Here is a 17,415-nt window from a genome sequence, read left to right on the forward strand (position 1 = left end):
GTAAAAAGTGGCTATATTTGCACTGTAGACATTGTGACCCCAATTGCAAATGAGTCGGTAAGTTTCTCTACAATTAACCACTTCACATCAAACCATTCAGAATTGTTTCATTCTCAATGGCTGAATTATGTAACGTTTTTTTTTAAATCTGTGGAATTCCCCATTGATTTAAGATTTTGTTCACTTACTTCACAGATCAAAGAGACAGATAACAGACAGCGATATGTTTATTATCACAGAACAGACGGGTTGGTTCCTAAATATCTGCCGTAAGAGTGTGCGCAGTAAGTGATAGTTAATGAGTTGAGCTCCCGCTGGTTCTCCTGCAGAGTTTTAATGCAGCTCTAATCAGATCCACCTGATTCCTCCATTCAGATTCCCCTGAAGCTTCATAAACCCAGTCAGGTGGATTACATTAGGAGAGTGAAAAAAAATAATGTAAGAGGCTGTTTCCAACAAAGATAATCAAGAAGACCCTTTCCATAGTATATGCTAGAGTAAGACTCACTGCTTTGTAAGTACTCTGGAAGTAACCACTTTGTGAAAACCAGATGTCAGTAAATGTGTTGTTGTTAAAGTGACTTACCTGTAAAATATTTATGCGGATTTCAAATCTCTGCTTATTGCAAATGAAATGTAGTACAGACCTAAAAAAGTGAAACTAGCCTTTAAGACTGTGATGATCTCAGCGGAGTGCGGCGTATGACGCTTCAGGATAATTTTAACTACAATAAAATCACACAGGCTGAGGTCCTGAGTTTTAGTTCAACCTGTTGAGGGTGCGAAAACAGGAGCACTTTAGCTGAGAATCGTGGAGAGCTGAATAAGTGCACGACTGTGTGTGTGGGTGGGTGGGTGGTTAGCGTTACTCACTCAGGATGACGTGGGTGATGACAAAAGCGAAGATGAAGATGGTGAGGAAGGAGAGGGAGAGGATGAACAGGTAGAAGAAGCGGTAGTTTCGTTTTCCCACGCAGTTACCCACCCAGGGGCAGTGGTGGTCAAAACGCTCTGGTGAAAAAGGAAAAGGATACATTTGTTTTTATACAATGTCAGACCACAGAGCAGATGGCACATATAAATCTGATCAGGTTACTATAATATTTGTAGGCTCTGTAAACAAAAAGCATGATGATTCTGTCAAATATAATTGTATATAAATTAAAAATGTTTTTTTTATTTCACAGAAAACATCAGGACTTCTCTGAATGCCTAGAAAGCCCTGAGGGTTTTCTTATTGTCGTGTATGTGTATGTAACTACTATATTTATGCTATATCTAATAATATGTCCCATTTGTATTATATGAAAGTACCTATATGTGATAATATGTATTATGTACATAAGGACAATACTTTTCTAGCACTAAAATGCAAAGCAACCCTAATCATTGTCCCACTCACCCACACAGTTGTCACACAGGCTGCAGTGCGATGCCCGAGGCGGTCTGAAGATTTTGCAGGTGAAGCAGTACTTCAGCTTGACCGTCTGACCGTTGATGAGCACCTCTCTGGTCCTAGGAGGAGGCCGATAGCCTGGACCACTTGCTCCATTAGCATCTGTGAGCCATGCGCACAGCACAGTGAAAGGTACACATTTACATTTTATTTTATCCCCAAAGTCCACTTATAACATTTGCATGTTTTTATCTACCAAAAGCAGTTTCATTCTTATAGGATCACTTTCCATCTTCCCTTTATTCCCTAAAAATAAACAGGCTATGTAGTAAATGACATCTAATGTGACTGGCTGTCTCATATTTAAAAAGCAGTGCAGTAACAACACTCCTTATCACTTCAGTGTGAATGGGCAACTGAACTGCTGCAGAGTAGGTGGCCATAGGTCATGTATAAATGTTAATGGTTGTGACATCACAACCATAATGATTTCAGAGCAGCTTTCAAATATGCACCCAAAGCTAATCAAACTGTTTAAAAAAATCAATGGAAATTTAGTATTGCATAATATGGGCTCTTTAAGTAAACAGTGTAGCACGGGTTGGTAATTAACAAAGGAGTTGAATCAGTTGTGTTAAAGCTGTAAAAACAACTGTGCTTTTGGCCCTCAAGGGCTGGAGTCTGACTCCCATTTAGCTGGGTTAAGATGCACTCCACTTCTATGTGCTTTTCCCAGATACAAAAACAGCAGACTATGCACTTTTGTGGAGCTCTATGGCTGTTTCAGCAGGAAAAAAGCCCTGGGGCACAGCGACAGTGTTTACCAGGCTTCAGATTATTCATCTGAGCTGCAGGACCGTTAAGACTTGTTTTCCTTCAAGCTCCTGCATCAAAACAGCCAGAGCCAAGCACAGTTCACTGTTGGAAATGAGGATTAGTATCACTGAGGGCTGTAACAATGATTTGTTTTGATCTTGATTCTTTAGGAAATTATTAAAGGGCCTTGCATTTAGTTTTTTTCTTTGTGAAGTCCACTTACTGTTTGTGTAATTTTATGTACCAATAACAGATATAATTCACTCATACATGACCACTTTCTCTTCATCTCTTAAACAGGTTGTTTTTGTCCTTGTGCCTTTAAGACTGACATGTAAATGAGCTCTGTTATGATTGGCTGTAATGTATTGTGCCTCATTCAAATTGGGGGCTGAAACACTCCTTATAACTTCAGCGAGAATGAGTGGGGCTAAACTGCTGTAGGCTGAATATCTAAATATGTAACCAGGATGTTTTCGTGACATCACAAAAACAATGAATTCAGAATGTCTTATTTGCCCCAGGTGGATTGCGTGGTTTTCATACTATATCCATCTCTTTTATCGCCAAAAAATGAGGAAAATTCATATTCAGTTTCACCTGCTAGGTCTCTCTCTATCACACTATTATTTAGTTTTACATTTGCAAACAGCCAGAATTTTGTCAAAAACACGAGTACATACTTTCCAAGCTAGCTGTCCAGCTTCTATATGGGTGCAAATAGGTCAAACAAATCAGACAGCCGACGCTTCTCTAAGCCCTGTGAGTTCCTTGGTTACTGTTGCTATGTCTGACAAGCCACTAAACATGCTGTGTCAGCTATAGCATTGAAAGCTCCACAGTTGATGATACAGCCCATGAAATCTATTATTATTATCATTATTATTATTATTAGCATTATAAGAAAGAAAGAGCATGTCTCTGCTTAGCATTGCCTGCTCTTTTTTGTTCAGTATAACCAGAATAAACCACAAAAAGCACATATTGCATTGAATATTATTAGAATTGATTACACTCAGTCATATTCTTCCCAAATCAATTGTATCTTGAAGCATCAATGACATTTTACACCCCTGCTATGACTACATTATGACTAAGCAGAAAAGCTATAAGGAAAAAAAAATCTCACAGTGACTGGGTATTTTGCTGGCTGCCTGAGGTGTAGCTGTCTTTGCTAATGTCTGTACAACCAGACATTTAGGTTAAATATTAGGCTTTAAAAAAGTGAAAAAAAAAATCTAGAGACTGAGCACTTCATTTCCTGCTCTAAGTATGAATATTTAACAGGTTTTTTCCATTTTAAACACTGACAGGAGAAGCAGGCAAGGGCATGTATTATGCATATCCCGAGAGAGGAGGAGATAATGGCAAATCCTCTCACTCTAAATCCTAACACACCCCGGAGTCTCTCTACATCAGTCAACAGAGCTTCAAGTCTCAGGAAGCTGAAGAGAGAAGGCCGAAAGGGCTTTGTTCTCCCACAATTCCCATCTAACGTTTCATGCGAAAATACTGGCATGATACGAGACACAATGAGGCATCTGTGACGCAGAGTAGTAGATGTGTGGATTGGCAGGAAACATCTAGTAACCTCGTGGAACTGATCAAATTAAAGAGGCAGTTTGGCAAACCATAAATGTAGTCAATCAGCTGAGACATGTTTGGTTTCTGAAGTTTGCTTCTTTCGCTTTGCACTGGAGCCACAAGGCTAATGTTGCTAACAGAGAATGGAAGCTTATACTCCACCAGCATTAGCATTAGCATTAAGGCTTGCAACTCCAACTAGGAAAAACCAAAGAAAATGTCAAATTAACTGGGAATTCTACTCAGAAAGTCAGGAAGGTGTCCTCCACTCCGAGTTCAACATATTAGTTTATATCACCACAGCTGCTTACATAATCAACACTAATAAAGCACCACTTCACTCATTTTTAGGAGCATGCCAGCCTAATACTGCCATTAAACTAGCACTAAAATTCATGTTTTCATCCATTGCTGTACTCTCACTATAATCCCCAACATTACGCAATCTACGTCACACAATCACTGTGAATCCCTGCAGTGCTCAACAAATTCTCACTGCTAGGCAGTGGCGGGGCTTCAGGGGGGGCTGGGAAGACGGCACGCCCCCGGCCCAGGCCTAGAGGGGGCCCGGATGGGAGAGAGGATAAGTAGCCGGGCCTCTATCACGTCCGAAGAGAGCTGGAGAAGGCGGGCCCTCTCCTGATTGTATCCAGATGAGCACGGTATACATCCAAAGGCACAGCCCACCTTACATCACCCATCATTCAAGTCAAGGGGCTTTTAAAGGTTGCCACAGTCAGGACTGAGTCATGGTTTCTAAAAACTTTACAAGACCGACTAACTTTAGTGATGTAGTGGGTGTAAAATACTGAATAAGATGTTGTTCTGCATGACCGGCTTTATTTTCACTCTGACATTTAACTTTATGACACGCACATTTTCAAGTGGATCGCCGATATTTTCTCCAAGTGTATTTTGGGTAAAACTCGTCACCAACCGTCCACCAACATCATCATCGGTCACTTGGCAACAGATTGTAAACTAAGTGGAGCATTTTTACCGACTAAGCTAACAAGACTGGCACTAATTCAAATATGAGCATAAAAGTGGAGCGGCAAAGCCAAAAGAAAAGGAAAAACGAGAGCAAGGAAAAGCCAAGTTACAAAAACTGGACACATGTTTTAGCCTAATGCTTTTGTTGTTCTCTTGGTGTGTTATATTTCATGTCCTTGATGGATTCGAAATGACATAGTTGTTTTCTGTGGTGCTGAAGCTTGTAAGCCCCACTGTTGCGGGCATGTGTATGTTGTAAAATGATGTTATGATGAGCTTTATTAAATAATAAAGGGTATAAAGGGCCCGGTCATTTGCCCCGCCCCCGGCCCAGCTCTGATTTGTTCCACTAGTGCTGCTAGCCACTTATCTAGCGGCTAACACATCTGTGACGCACTTGTGAAATGGTCTTATCAATATATCTAATGTTTCCCATTTTGAGATAGTTGTGCACTTATCTTAAGATTATCTAGCTTATTTCTAGGCATGTGTCCTAATCATGGCAGATCATTTTTCTTGTTTCAAACAAGCAAAATTACTTATATATAAATTACTTAATATAATGAATAAAATTAACTTAATAAAATTACTTAAAGCAAGAAAAACATGCCTAGAAATAAGGTAAATAGTGTAAAATTAAGCTTACAACAATCTCAACAGTAGAAATATTAGATTTATTAACTAAATTTAAGATAACTATACATGACAAGGTGCCATTTTTTTGCAGTGTGCTAGTTAGCATGAGTGATATAGCTTTAGCCTCAATTAGTTGTCAAATTATTTGTCTTTGTTAAAGGAATAATTTAGCCAGGGAGAACAATTCGTAGTCTTTTAAAACATACTTCTTTCAGAACAGACGAATGGAAGTATTTTTTCTCATATTTAAACCAGTATATCCTACTTTAGACACCACTGTGGCACCACTGTAAGATGTAAGTAGGCATGTTTACAACAGTGTAGCAATGGTTACATTTTCCATTTTGGCAGAAGAGTCCCTTTAAATGGGATGATAGTAAGATCTTCAATCAACATACAGCATAATCTTTCTATATTCGTATTAGCAAATAACCAACCAAACAAAGGAGTCTTGGCCCACCTATTTGTCTCTCCACGTCGGCTGCCTCGTCTGGAGTGGCCCTGGGCAGCACGCCTGGATCACTGAAACTGGCCCGGAGGAGCATGCCCATTACAAAGAAGAACAGCACTCCACCGATGGCTGGAATGGCAGGGGTCAGGTTGGAGGCCAGGAACGGACAGCTGAAATAAACACAGAGATTCAAAACAGAGAATTAATTAGAGTATCAAGACATTAGATTGCAGCAGTGTCAAAATGCATCACTGTGTCTTGACATTTCAGTCTGAAGGTGGAGCTTAAAATGCATTGATTGAAAGATGGTGTATTTTTCTATTGCCTACTGTATAAATAGTTCCTGTTGTAACATTTGTGTATTTAGTTTATATATACAATCTTTCTGAATCGTACCAAAATGTAACATAATAATAATAATAATAATAATAAATTTAATTTGAGGGTGCCTTTCAAGAAATCCAAGGTCAGCTTACAGTAAAACATACAATTTAAAATTCAAAACAAATAAAAGTATCTAACAGAATATACCATTTTGATCAGAAGCATTTTAAGATGAGATTTAAACAGCACAGTAGAGTCTAAGTGATGAATATATGGAGGGAAAGAGTTCCAGAGTCTGTGTGCAACACAACTAAAGGCCTTAGCGTCCTGGAGGAACCGACAGCAGGCCGGCGGCAAATGTTCTTAAGATGTAGGGAGAGGTACAACACTGAATTAGATTGGTGAGGTAGAAAGGAGCCAAGTTGTGCAGAGCTTGAAATGTAAGCAACAATGTTTTTAATCCAGTATTGTGCAGGGCCAGTTGAGTTGAACAGGTACAGGGTAATGTGTTAGGCTTTCAGTTTAGCTGAGAATGTGAGCATCAGAATTTTGGATAATTTGGAGCCTGTGAAGAAGTTTATTTGGGACACAAGAGTGGACAGCATTACAGTAATCAACCCAGGGTGTCCGTAGCATTAATAAGAATTTCTGTGCTATCTGCAATCCAGGATTGATTAATGATATGAGCTTATTGTCCAGAATGACACCAAAGCTCTTAACTTGGGAGGAAAGGGGTACTGAGCAGCTATCAAAACACAAATTAAAACTACATACTGTAGATAGCATGGACTTAGAACCAACGAGAAAAGCCTCAATTTTATTGTAATTTAACTTGAGAAAATTGGCCGTGTTTGGCTTTGTGGAAAGGTACAGCTGGGTGTCATCAGCATAGCAATGAAATTGTACTTCATGGTGACGGAGGATTTTATCCAATATTAAGAGATCTATAATGAACTGCACTGGGCTCAGTACTGAGCCCTGGGGAACAAAGTGTGTAACTGCAGAACACTCTGACCAAAAGTTTCCTGTCTGCACAAACTGTTGACGGTTGTCAAGATACAAAGCAAACCAGGTTTGGGCAACAGGAGCAACTCAGATGCCAGCCAAACTTTCCAATAGTAAGGCAGGATAAATTATATCAAAGGCAGCAGTAAGGTCAAGGAGACATGAGGACAGACAATAGGCCAGAGTCTGCAGCACAAAGGCTGTCCTAATCTAATCAAATCATGATGAAATTTGAGACTTCAGGATGCATTAAATTCCTAAAGAATCATCATCAAAAAATGTGTGGTGAGGTCAGGGATTTCCTTTCCTTCTAGACTGTGCTGTAGTGAAAAAAATGAACCTTTTCTTTAGCACAACAGAAGGATATGTCCTTATACAGGGGAGGGGGACAGACTAATCAAATCAGTCAAAATTTTGACAGCAATAGAGAAGATATTTCTCAAGATTCACCCCGAAGACCGTTTTGTAACTTTTTACACTTTATTTTATTTTATTTTTTTTTTATTATTGAGTTGTGTCTATAAGTCACACCATTCATTTCAAAATGATTTTAATCTCCATTTGGGTGGCTGTAATATAACACTGTTTTAAAGCATGTAAATAAGGGTTAGTTTAATACAGCGCTATGACTGAGCCTCCTCTATTAAACACTGAGAGAACTCCATACCCCCTCCCCCTACAAATTCAAGACAGCTCACATTTTAGAAGTTTTTAGTAATTCAGATTCAAACAAATTAAGGATCAAATATAATTCAGTTTAATCAAGCAGTCATTTGCTGTTCTACTGTATGGTATAAAATACTGTACAATACATTTTGTGGCTAACACAGTGGTAAACATGCTGTCCCAAATATGTTGTCTTTGTATAAAAAGGATTTGCAGATCACTGCTGTCCATTTACATTTTACCTACTGTCCCAATGTTTTTGGAACAGGGTTTGTAGAACTGTATTGAACTGACTGTGTTTGTATCATTTTACCAGACAATTTAGCAACAGGTTCACATTTATATTTACAGCAAAGATGTGTAGCAGCCTGGATTAAAAAAAAAAATTACTCTTGCTCAAAAACTTTTCAAAATTATTTAGCCAAACCCAAAATATGTCACATTGTGTCCTTCTCTCCTACATGGCATTCAGAAACCTTTCCTAGAGCTGCTGAAATGTGTCTTGATTCTCCATAATCCCCTCCCTACAGCCTCCTGTAACACGGGACTAGGAACACAACTCTGTCGGTTAATAATAGTCTTTTGTTTTCTATATTTATCATGACTTTTGATATTTTCTAGCTACAGGCAGATGATGAAATAATGGAAACACAACACGCAATAGGAGAACAGCAATAAGCAGCCGTGCTGCTGTCTGCACATGTTGAACAATGAGAAATTGGGCCATTTAAAAAAATAGATCCACTGTCGTGTTGAATAGCTGGTATAAGCAGTGTGGGATGGAGGTTTCAGGCATATTCTAAAGAAACATGAGCCTCTCTGAATTTAAAGGATTAAACGAAACGTTACAATGAAAATTCCTGCACATTTTAATGCATTTTTTAAATTGCATTTGGTTATAGTTTTCATGAAATAGAAAAAGTATCATAAGTGTCTTAGTGGATTTAGCAGAACTCTGTATCAGCGCTGTGTAACCTGACTATGGTATTTTTAAGTGAGGGGGTTTGAAAAGGCTGAACTGTGTACTACATTATTTTGTCAAGTTATCCACTTTGAGATTTAATCTTCAACTTTAAATTATGATAAGTTACTGACATAAATTCATAGTCATATGCAAAATTTGGTCAAATAACATATTTGATTTTGTAAGTGAAAGTAAGTTCACACATCCTCGACAGACTTCTGCACAATTGCTTTAATGCACAATTACTGTTTATTTACTGAATTTTATCATATTGGAAAAAATAAAAAGGCAATAAAATATAGCTTATGCAACAGCTAAGGCACATTTTATTCCAATATGTAAAACAAATAAATAGAAATTGTGCATTATAATGTGTAGAAACATGCCATGTTTAAGTGTGTTCTCTGTAGAGGATGTGTTCACTTATTTTGGCCTAGAAAATCAATAAAACGTCATCTCATGAGGGGTGTTTAAACTATTGAATATGATGGAATACAATGTTGTAAAGTATTTGTCTTCTGGTCGAAGCAATTCCTAATTAAAAGTGTGCAGGACATGAAACATGAAACATTCTCAAATTGTCACATCTATTTGGTGACCTGCTTGTGGAATGACTCTGGAGTTTGTGTTTGCCAGGTGAGTGAGCTTGTGTAAGGTTTATCATTTGTATTCCACTTTTTCATAATTACCCTGTTCATATCTTGTGTGACACAGCAAAACTAATGAAGGTGAATGCTGGGTGTGATTAAGTGAAGGCTGTCTGTTTGGTAGTGTTGTCAAGACCACTAGAGTTGAGTCTGAGCTGCCAGCTGGACACAATGGTCTCATTGTTTTTCTTAAATTAGCTCTTAAAAAGGTCCTAAAGAAAAAGTCCAAAAAGTCCTATATACACACACACACACACACACACACACACACACACACACACACATAGTCATAATAACATTCCAGTCTTGCCTCAGTGGATGTTTGAGTTTTAGAACCAATGAACATCAACAGACAACTAACACCCAGTTAAGCCATCATGGAAAGATCAGTCAGTGGTGCTGCAGTAATCAGTTCTGGTCTCGGTCTCGAGACCATCAATTGCCAGTCCTGACTCAGTCTTGACATCATTTTGACTCTGTCTTGTCTCAGGCTAAGATGGACTTCTGGAGACCAGCTGAGTGTGATGGCTCCATCTGATTAAACATCGACAGAATCTTCAAACAGTCAAACAGTTCTTTCTCTACATGTTTCAATAAAATCTGTTCATTGTAGGTTGAGGAACTAACTGATCTTTCCATGATGGACTAACTGGGTATTATTTGTTTGGTGATATTCATTTTGTTCCAAAATTCAAAGGACAGATCAGAATATTATTATTACTTTGATTTCATTTAATAATAAAATGGATGAGTGTTGTTTGCTTTATATTCAATTGACTTTAGATGGTGATTCTGAAAATGTTTTAGAGAAGAAGGGTCGGAGAATAACCATCATCTGCTTTCAAAAGTTACAATGCAAAGTTGAACTAAGACGATAATGAAAAAATTTTGAATAAATAATAGTATTTTATGATAATAAAATTATATAATAATACAACGCCAATTCCAATGAAGTTGGGACGCTGTGCAAAACATAAATAAAAACAGAATACGTTGATTTGCAAATCCTTTTCAACCTATATTCAATTGAATACACTACAAAGACAAGATATTTAATGTTCAAACAGATAAACTTTATTGTTTTTTTGCAAATATTCACTCATTTTGAATTTGATGCCTGCAACACGTTCCAAAGAAGTACATGGGCATGTTTACCACTGTGTTACATTACCTTTCCTTTTAACAACACTCAATAAGGGTTTGGGAACTGAGGACACTAACTGTTGAAGCTTTGTAGGTGGAATTCTTTCCCATTCTTGCTTGATGTACAACTTCGTTGCTCTACAGTCCGGGGTCTCCGCTGTCGTATTTTACGTTTCATAATGTGCCACACATTTTCAATGGGAGACGGTCTGGACTGCAGGCAGGCCAGTCTAGTACCCACACTCTTTTACTATGAAGCCACGCTGTTGTAACACACGCAGAATGTGGCTTGGCATTGTCCTGCTGAAATAAGATGTGCAAGTTACCCATGCCATGGGCACTAACACACCCCCAACACCATCAGAGATGCTGGCTTTTGAACTTTGTGCTGATAACAACCCGGACAGTCCTTTTCCTCTTTGGCCCGGAGGAATATCCCATGTGGGAATATCCGTTACAGAATGATGTTGGTTTTTAATGCAGCGCCGCCTGAGGGATCGAAGGTTACGGGCATTCAATGTTGGTTTTCTGCCTTGCCTCTTACTTGCAGAGATTTCCACAGATTCTCTGAATCTTTTGATGATATTATAGACTTTAGATGATGAAATCCCGAAACTGTTGGACTATTTGCTCATGCAGTTATTCACAAAGTGGTGAACCTCTCTCCATCCTTGCTTGTGAAGGACTGAGCCTTTCAGGGATGCTCTCTTTATACCCAATCATGACACTCACCTGTTTCCAATTAACCCTTTCACCTGTGGAATGTTCCAAACAACCAACTTTCCCAGTCTTTTGTTGTCCTAACTTCTTTGGAATGTGTTGCAGGCATCAAATTCAAAATGAGTGAATATTTGCAAAAAACAATAAAGTTAATCCGTCTGAACATTAAATATCTTGTCTTTGTAGTGTATTCAATTGAATATAGATTGAAAAGGATTTGCAAATCATCGTATTCTGTTTTTATTTATGTTTTACACAATGTGCCAACTCCCACTGCCAATACGGCACTGCACTGCTCCTCCATGCTGGACCTTGCAGGTGGTGGGCCAACATGGCCTCCCCATGTCGCCTCTTCGGGCTGAGCCCGGCTGGGTTACGTGGACTTGCCATGGAACACTACCCCCAGGCCTGGCTCTAGGGGTAGGTCCCGGTGACCCTTTTCTGGGCAGGGTACACGGTTTTTTGTGCACGATATGCATGGAGTAGTTTGGATCGCGTTAGTCTGGGTCTTCACTCCAGACCTGTTCACCTTGGGAGAGCCTACCAGGAGCATATTGCTCCCAATGACTTAGCTCTGAAGATCCCTAGACCACACAAGCTCTTCCGCCACGACAAGGCCCCGATCCAGGAAGGGATGGCCTGGAAAAGGATGGCATGCCCACTGCAGGTAAGGGGAAAGGACCTGCCCCAGGTGGAGGAGTTTAAGTATCTTGGGGTCTTGTTCACGAGTGATGGGAAGAGGGATCGTGAGATCGGCCGTAGGCTGGGACAGGCAGCAGCAGTAATGCGGTCACTGTACCGGACTGTAGTGGTGAAAAGGGAGTTGAACCATAAGACGAAGTTCTCTGTTTGCCGGTCGATCTACATCCCAACCCTCACCTATGGTCATGAGCTGTGGGTAATGACCGAAAGAACGAGATCGTGAATACAAGCGGTGGAAATGAGCTTTCTTCGCAGGTTGGCGGGCTACACGCTATGTGATAGAGTGAGGAGCTCGGTCATCCGGGAGGAGCTCAGAGTAGAGCCGCTACTCCTCCGCATTGAGAGGAGTCAGCTGAGCTGGCTCGGGCATCTGATCCGGATGCCCCCTGGACGCCTCCCAGTGGGGGTGTTCCAGGCATGGCCTACAAGATCCTAGCACCCGCTGGAGGGATTGTATCTCCAAGTTGGCCTGGCTTGGGGTCCCCGGGAATGAGCTGGAGGAAGTTGCGGGGTACAGGGTCATCTGGGCTTCTCTGCTCTCCCAACTGCTACCGTGACCTTATCTGGACTAGCGGTCAACGATGATGATAATGATGATGATGACAATGTCCCAAGTTCAATAGAATTGGGGTTGTATTATGTAATGATTACATATTACAAAATATACTAAAAAAACTGAATTGATGCTATTATTAAAAAATGCTATTATTTTAATGTGAAAATATGTTATACATTGTTTTTGTATAATCAATAAATACAAATGAATTTTTGTTTTTTTCTCTTTCTTCTTCTTATTTCAATATGCTGAAAAAATTCTTCTGGCCTTGTCTAAGTCTCAGCCACAATACAGACTCAGTGTGTCCAGGTATTGGACTCGTCTCTAGTCTTAATTACAGCACAACCAATTAGGTTCTGAATTGCTATCAAAAATATTTAGAAAAAGAATTTTTATTCTGTTTAAAACTTTTGATTATATTTAATGATGATTGGGGAAAAAAAATCAGTTTCCTGTTACCTTAGACAGGGGCATCACACTTGATCACACACCCTTGATGTTGAGACCAAGCAAAGACCAAATCCAGATGATGTCTATACTGAGACAAGGTACCACACCTCCATCCGGATCCTATGTATACATAAACTATGTGCTCTGACCACCTTTCTGCTTTATTACCGGACAGAGCTTTATTGACTGACTCCAAGCCAAACAGGCAGATACCATCAGCCGGGATTTTACAGAGGATCATCACCTCCCGAGAGACCTTTTAAGGATGCCTTGTTGTGTCTGCTGCAGCTTGTGGTGCACATTATGGTTGGCTTTGTGACTGAAAGGATTACATTTTGAACGTCCTTCGAGCGAGGGGTATTGAGGACAGGCGAGCGCAGTGGCCTCAGAGGACTCCCGGACACACAAAGTCCTTCCTTCTGGCTGCTGTTTCATTATCCTTTGCTTTCATTTCACAGCATCTTTGCCGGACATGCACATGGGAATCGACACAAAACATCACACAAGGACATGTTTGAGGCGACTCCGATGAAAACGACCTTTGTCCTTGAGTGCCGATCTAGATAAACAGGACTGAAAGGGAGGATCACACAGACACCAGACCACAGAGGCCAAACTGAAGTGACATAAAAGGACCTGACCGATTTGAGGAATACCACACCACCAATATAGATTTCAGTGAAGAGAGCTGATAATACTTGTAGACTATATTTAATTGTATTTAAAAAATGCACACACACACACACACACACACACACACACACACCCAAACACACACACACACACACACACACACACACACACACACACATATATATAGCTGTTCCATGCTGATGTATTGAACAAATATAGAAAAAACTCTCAGGCAAATAAATTTTATTCAAATCTGTTTCTTCCTAAAAAGTGGGTAATCTCCATTTTGGGGGGGGGGGTAGTCTGAGCTCAACTGATGCTCTTTATATTCTGTAAAAATGATTCACAATTGCTTGGATTCTATGTGCAGTGGGCTTCATGCATTTGTTAAGAACAGTTTTAACCCTTTAAAATCCCAGGCTTATTAATACTGAGTCTTTTTATTCAGTATCTACAGGAACTTCAAGGCAACCTTGTTAAGCTATTCTCATGTTATAGAAGTGTGCCATAAAACTTTGGGACCTCTGGTGGGCCGTGGTCATTTAAGGGAATAAATAGTTCCATTCAGTTTTATTTGCACAGCACTGTATAAAACATACACTGAACCAAAGCAAGTTCACGGCAATGTAGGTCTTGCCCTGTACATCCCGCACTAAAGGTGACAAAAAGTCTCTGAATCTGCTCGTGAATTCTGTTTCCAGTCCTGGATTTTATAATCACTGGTCAGTATGACCAGGTTGCCAATCAGTTAAATTAACAGTTTATTTTACCACCACTAATGACAAAAACCAGGAAGCCAGTTTTTAGTTAGACAGTTAGTTGCAGAGATGATAATTACTACATTAGGGAACGCCAGCTAAATACCAGCTTATACACTGAATAAGCCGAAATTTTGAATTAGTTAGTCAGTTGCCATATTACTACCTTCTCAACTCACCTTTTGCTACAATGGTTTCTTACAAAACCATTTGAAATGTGTAAAGACAGACTTTTTAAGTGGAAGGTAGAAGACACAACACAATATTCAGCTTTTATCATGTCAGCTTTTCAGAGGAAATGCCTACGTCCGCTAGTGTGAGGTGGTGCGTGTGGTATTTGAGGACAGAGGATGTGTGGGCCTCAGAGTTTCCACTGTCTACCCCCCTCTGCCCCCAAACCCCCCCCCTCCCCAACATTCCATACCACAACTTTCTCGACCAGCACGGCACTCCGGTGTTGCTGTTTCCAAGGTAACCGTTTCCTCTCCCACTTTCATGTGTGCTTTTGAACAGCCGATGTCTCCTAGGAAACGCGAGGACACACGGCGCATGGATAGATTTGCTGCCCCCGGCTGTGTCATGCTATTTTAAATGGTAATAAAAGTCATTAAAGTGGCTCTTCGTGCCATTAGAGCCAGCACTTAAGATGCCGAGACGTAGAAGACCGCGGTGTTTGTGCTCAAAAGCAGCCGTGCAGGCTCTGTGAAGGTTTTAAATGGTTTTTGATGTCAGTGGCAAGCGCAAGTGTTTTACAGAACTTTTTGGGGTTCGGATTTGTAGTTCTGAATGAGCAAAAAGAGTCTGCTTTGCATATCAGCTGCATATTCATAGACAAAACAGGAACTGGGATATTAAATTCCACTTCCAGGCTGAGCGCTGCAGGACCAGCTGCAGCAGCTTTAGTGTCTGCTGCTCATCTCTGTCTCATTTTGTAGCTTTGAATGAACAAAATGTTGCTTGTTGTGCTTATGTAATGAGGACTGGATGGTATATTGTTGGGTTTTTACATGTTTTGCTCTTTTCTTAGTCTTTCCTCACTGAAAGACAACTATGAAGAGAGTTAAACAAATACCTTAATTCAGTCTTTATATGACGTGTTGTACTTGTAGTCATTTTCTTCATGTTAATTTTGTATGCTAATGACCACCATTCTCACTGGATGTCCTGGTAGAAGGGGCGTGGCAAGGGGTGTGGTTTCTGTGCTGTGTTGGCTCCTTTTGCTACAAATATACACAAACACTGAAAGAGCTTACAGAGATTGCTGATTTCAGGCTCATCGTGCTTAATAAGTGAATCAAATGTGTCTTAACCAACTCCAGAGGGATGCCGACAACTACATAAAAGCAGCCTTACTGCCGGTGGGGATCCATACAGTCTGCAAAACAATAAGTGGAGTCAATTATCTGAATATGCTAAAATTCTCATTTTTCATTCACCAACTTTTTTCTAGCTGCTATGCCAGTTCATTTAGTAACTCAGAATTTTCACTCACTCACAATCACGCAGAGCCCTTTTACAGTTAGTTACACAAAGTTATTCCATTAAGCCACTGCAGATTCAACTCACTCAGCATGCTGCCAAATGTAACTGTGAATGTTGTAATGAGAAAGTTTCTCATATGTATGACATATTATTTCTCACAATAATGACTGTCTTATGGCATATTATTATTGGGATAGTGAGTCATAAGTTTGAGATACTAAGTCATACGTATTAGTTTCTCATAATTATGACTTATTTCAGTCAGTAACTTACATATTCCACTGTAGGTAGCCTTTTAGCAGACACTGCTTGCCTGGTTAGTGAACTACTGACAAAATTACTATACGATACAATATTAAACCCTATAGAAATCCATCGTACTTCACACCTGGCTGAAGGGACACTAAATCTAAAATGTAACACAGAAAAAGCCAACTGTCACCTCAGCTAACATTTCTAGCCTAGTCATAATCATAACTCACTTCACTAACATTTCTAGCCTAGTCATAATCATAACTCACTTCACTTCGTACCTTTTAGCTGGAAAACAAGGTGTTTTAAAGAGAAAACCTTAGCTCTGCTGATGAGTAGCGGTAGTATGAAGCTGTGATTCGCTTCTTATTTATCCGCTTATTCGGATTTTCCATGGTGGAGCAATTCCATTCTGGCACCTATGAGGCATCTGTGAGGGGTTAGCTGATTCCAAATGTGATAAATCCACTAAACGATGTTGCAAGTTTTATTCCAATAAATTTATATTATATATGTGAAACGGAGCTTCAGTTTAATGTTTATGAGCACTTTATTTAACTACAGCTGTTTTTTTTCTATCTGCTTTCCTTGAATGTGCTCCTTAAAGCGTGTTTAGTGAGTCCATGGGCTTTAGATCAGCCAAAATCAAGGAAACCAGGCAGTAAAGGAAGATTCACTGAACTGACTAATCCTGCCATAATGGGGGACCACCCACAAGACACTGCATCATGACATCACATTCCCAAGCCCTATACAGACCATGAAAGTGTCGGAAATAGGATACTGCCTACTTCACCAGAATATACTGCATGCTTTTATGTGGTATACAGTATAGCACCTAGTATACAACAAAAGCCATGTGCTGTGCTAAAGGCAAGAGGTGTGACTCGACTTCCAACATCTGGAACTGAGCTGGTCAGACCATCTGACCATCTCATGACCTGATCTATTTTGTTCAGCCCTCCAACCACTACTTAGTAACCATTACTTGCCACTTTTCAGGTCTTTAGCAACAGGTGTGGATATATTTTAGTGAAGAGACAGGTGTTGTTCTGTTTTCTCTCTTTTATCTGTCTCCAAAGCCAGAAATTTTGGATTCATCTGTGTGGTAATGTTAAAACTGTGTGGTTTCCTACACTGTTAGAAATAAAGGTTCTGTGCAGGCACATTTTTTGTTCATCAAGGTACAAACAGTGTAAAACTTCCCTCAAAGGTACAACAGTGGTTTTAAGGTCAG

The 17,415-nt window shown here is 39.8% G+C and overlaps 1 protein-coding gene across 1 annotated transcript in view; it reads right to left on the bottom strand.

Moving 5' to 3' along the window:
- zdhhc14 (zinc finger DHHC-type palmitoyltransferase 14) overlaps positions 1-17,415 on the bottom strand; it is a 39,688-nt gene that overhangs the window by 18,973 nt on the left and 3,300 nt on the right. The window contains exons 2-4 of the mRNA XM_017724965.2: positions 5,886-6,046; positions 1,403-1,558; positions 874-1,011 (exon numbers count right to left, since the gene is read on the bottom strand). Of these exons, the coding sequence (XP_017580454.1) occupies positions 874-1,011; positions 1,403-1,558; positions 5,886-6,046 (455 nt within the window). The remainder of the gene's footprint in view (positions 1-873; positions 1,012-1,402; positions 1,559-5,885; positions 6,047-17,415) is intronic.

Source organism: Pygocentrus nattereri, chromosome 4 (genome assembly GCF_015220715.1).
Source record: "Pygocentrus nattereri isolate fPygNat1 chromosome 4, fPygNat1.pri, whole genome shotgun sequence".
Classification (NCBI taxonomy): domain Eukaryota; kingdom Metazoa; phylum Chordata; class Actinopteri; order Characiformes; family Serrasalmidae; genus Pygocentrus; species Pygocentrus nattereri.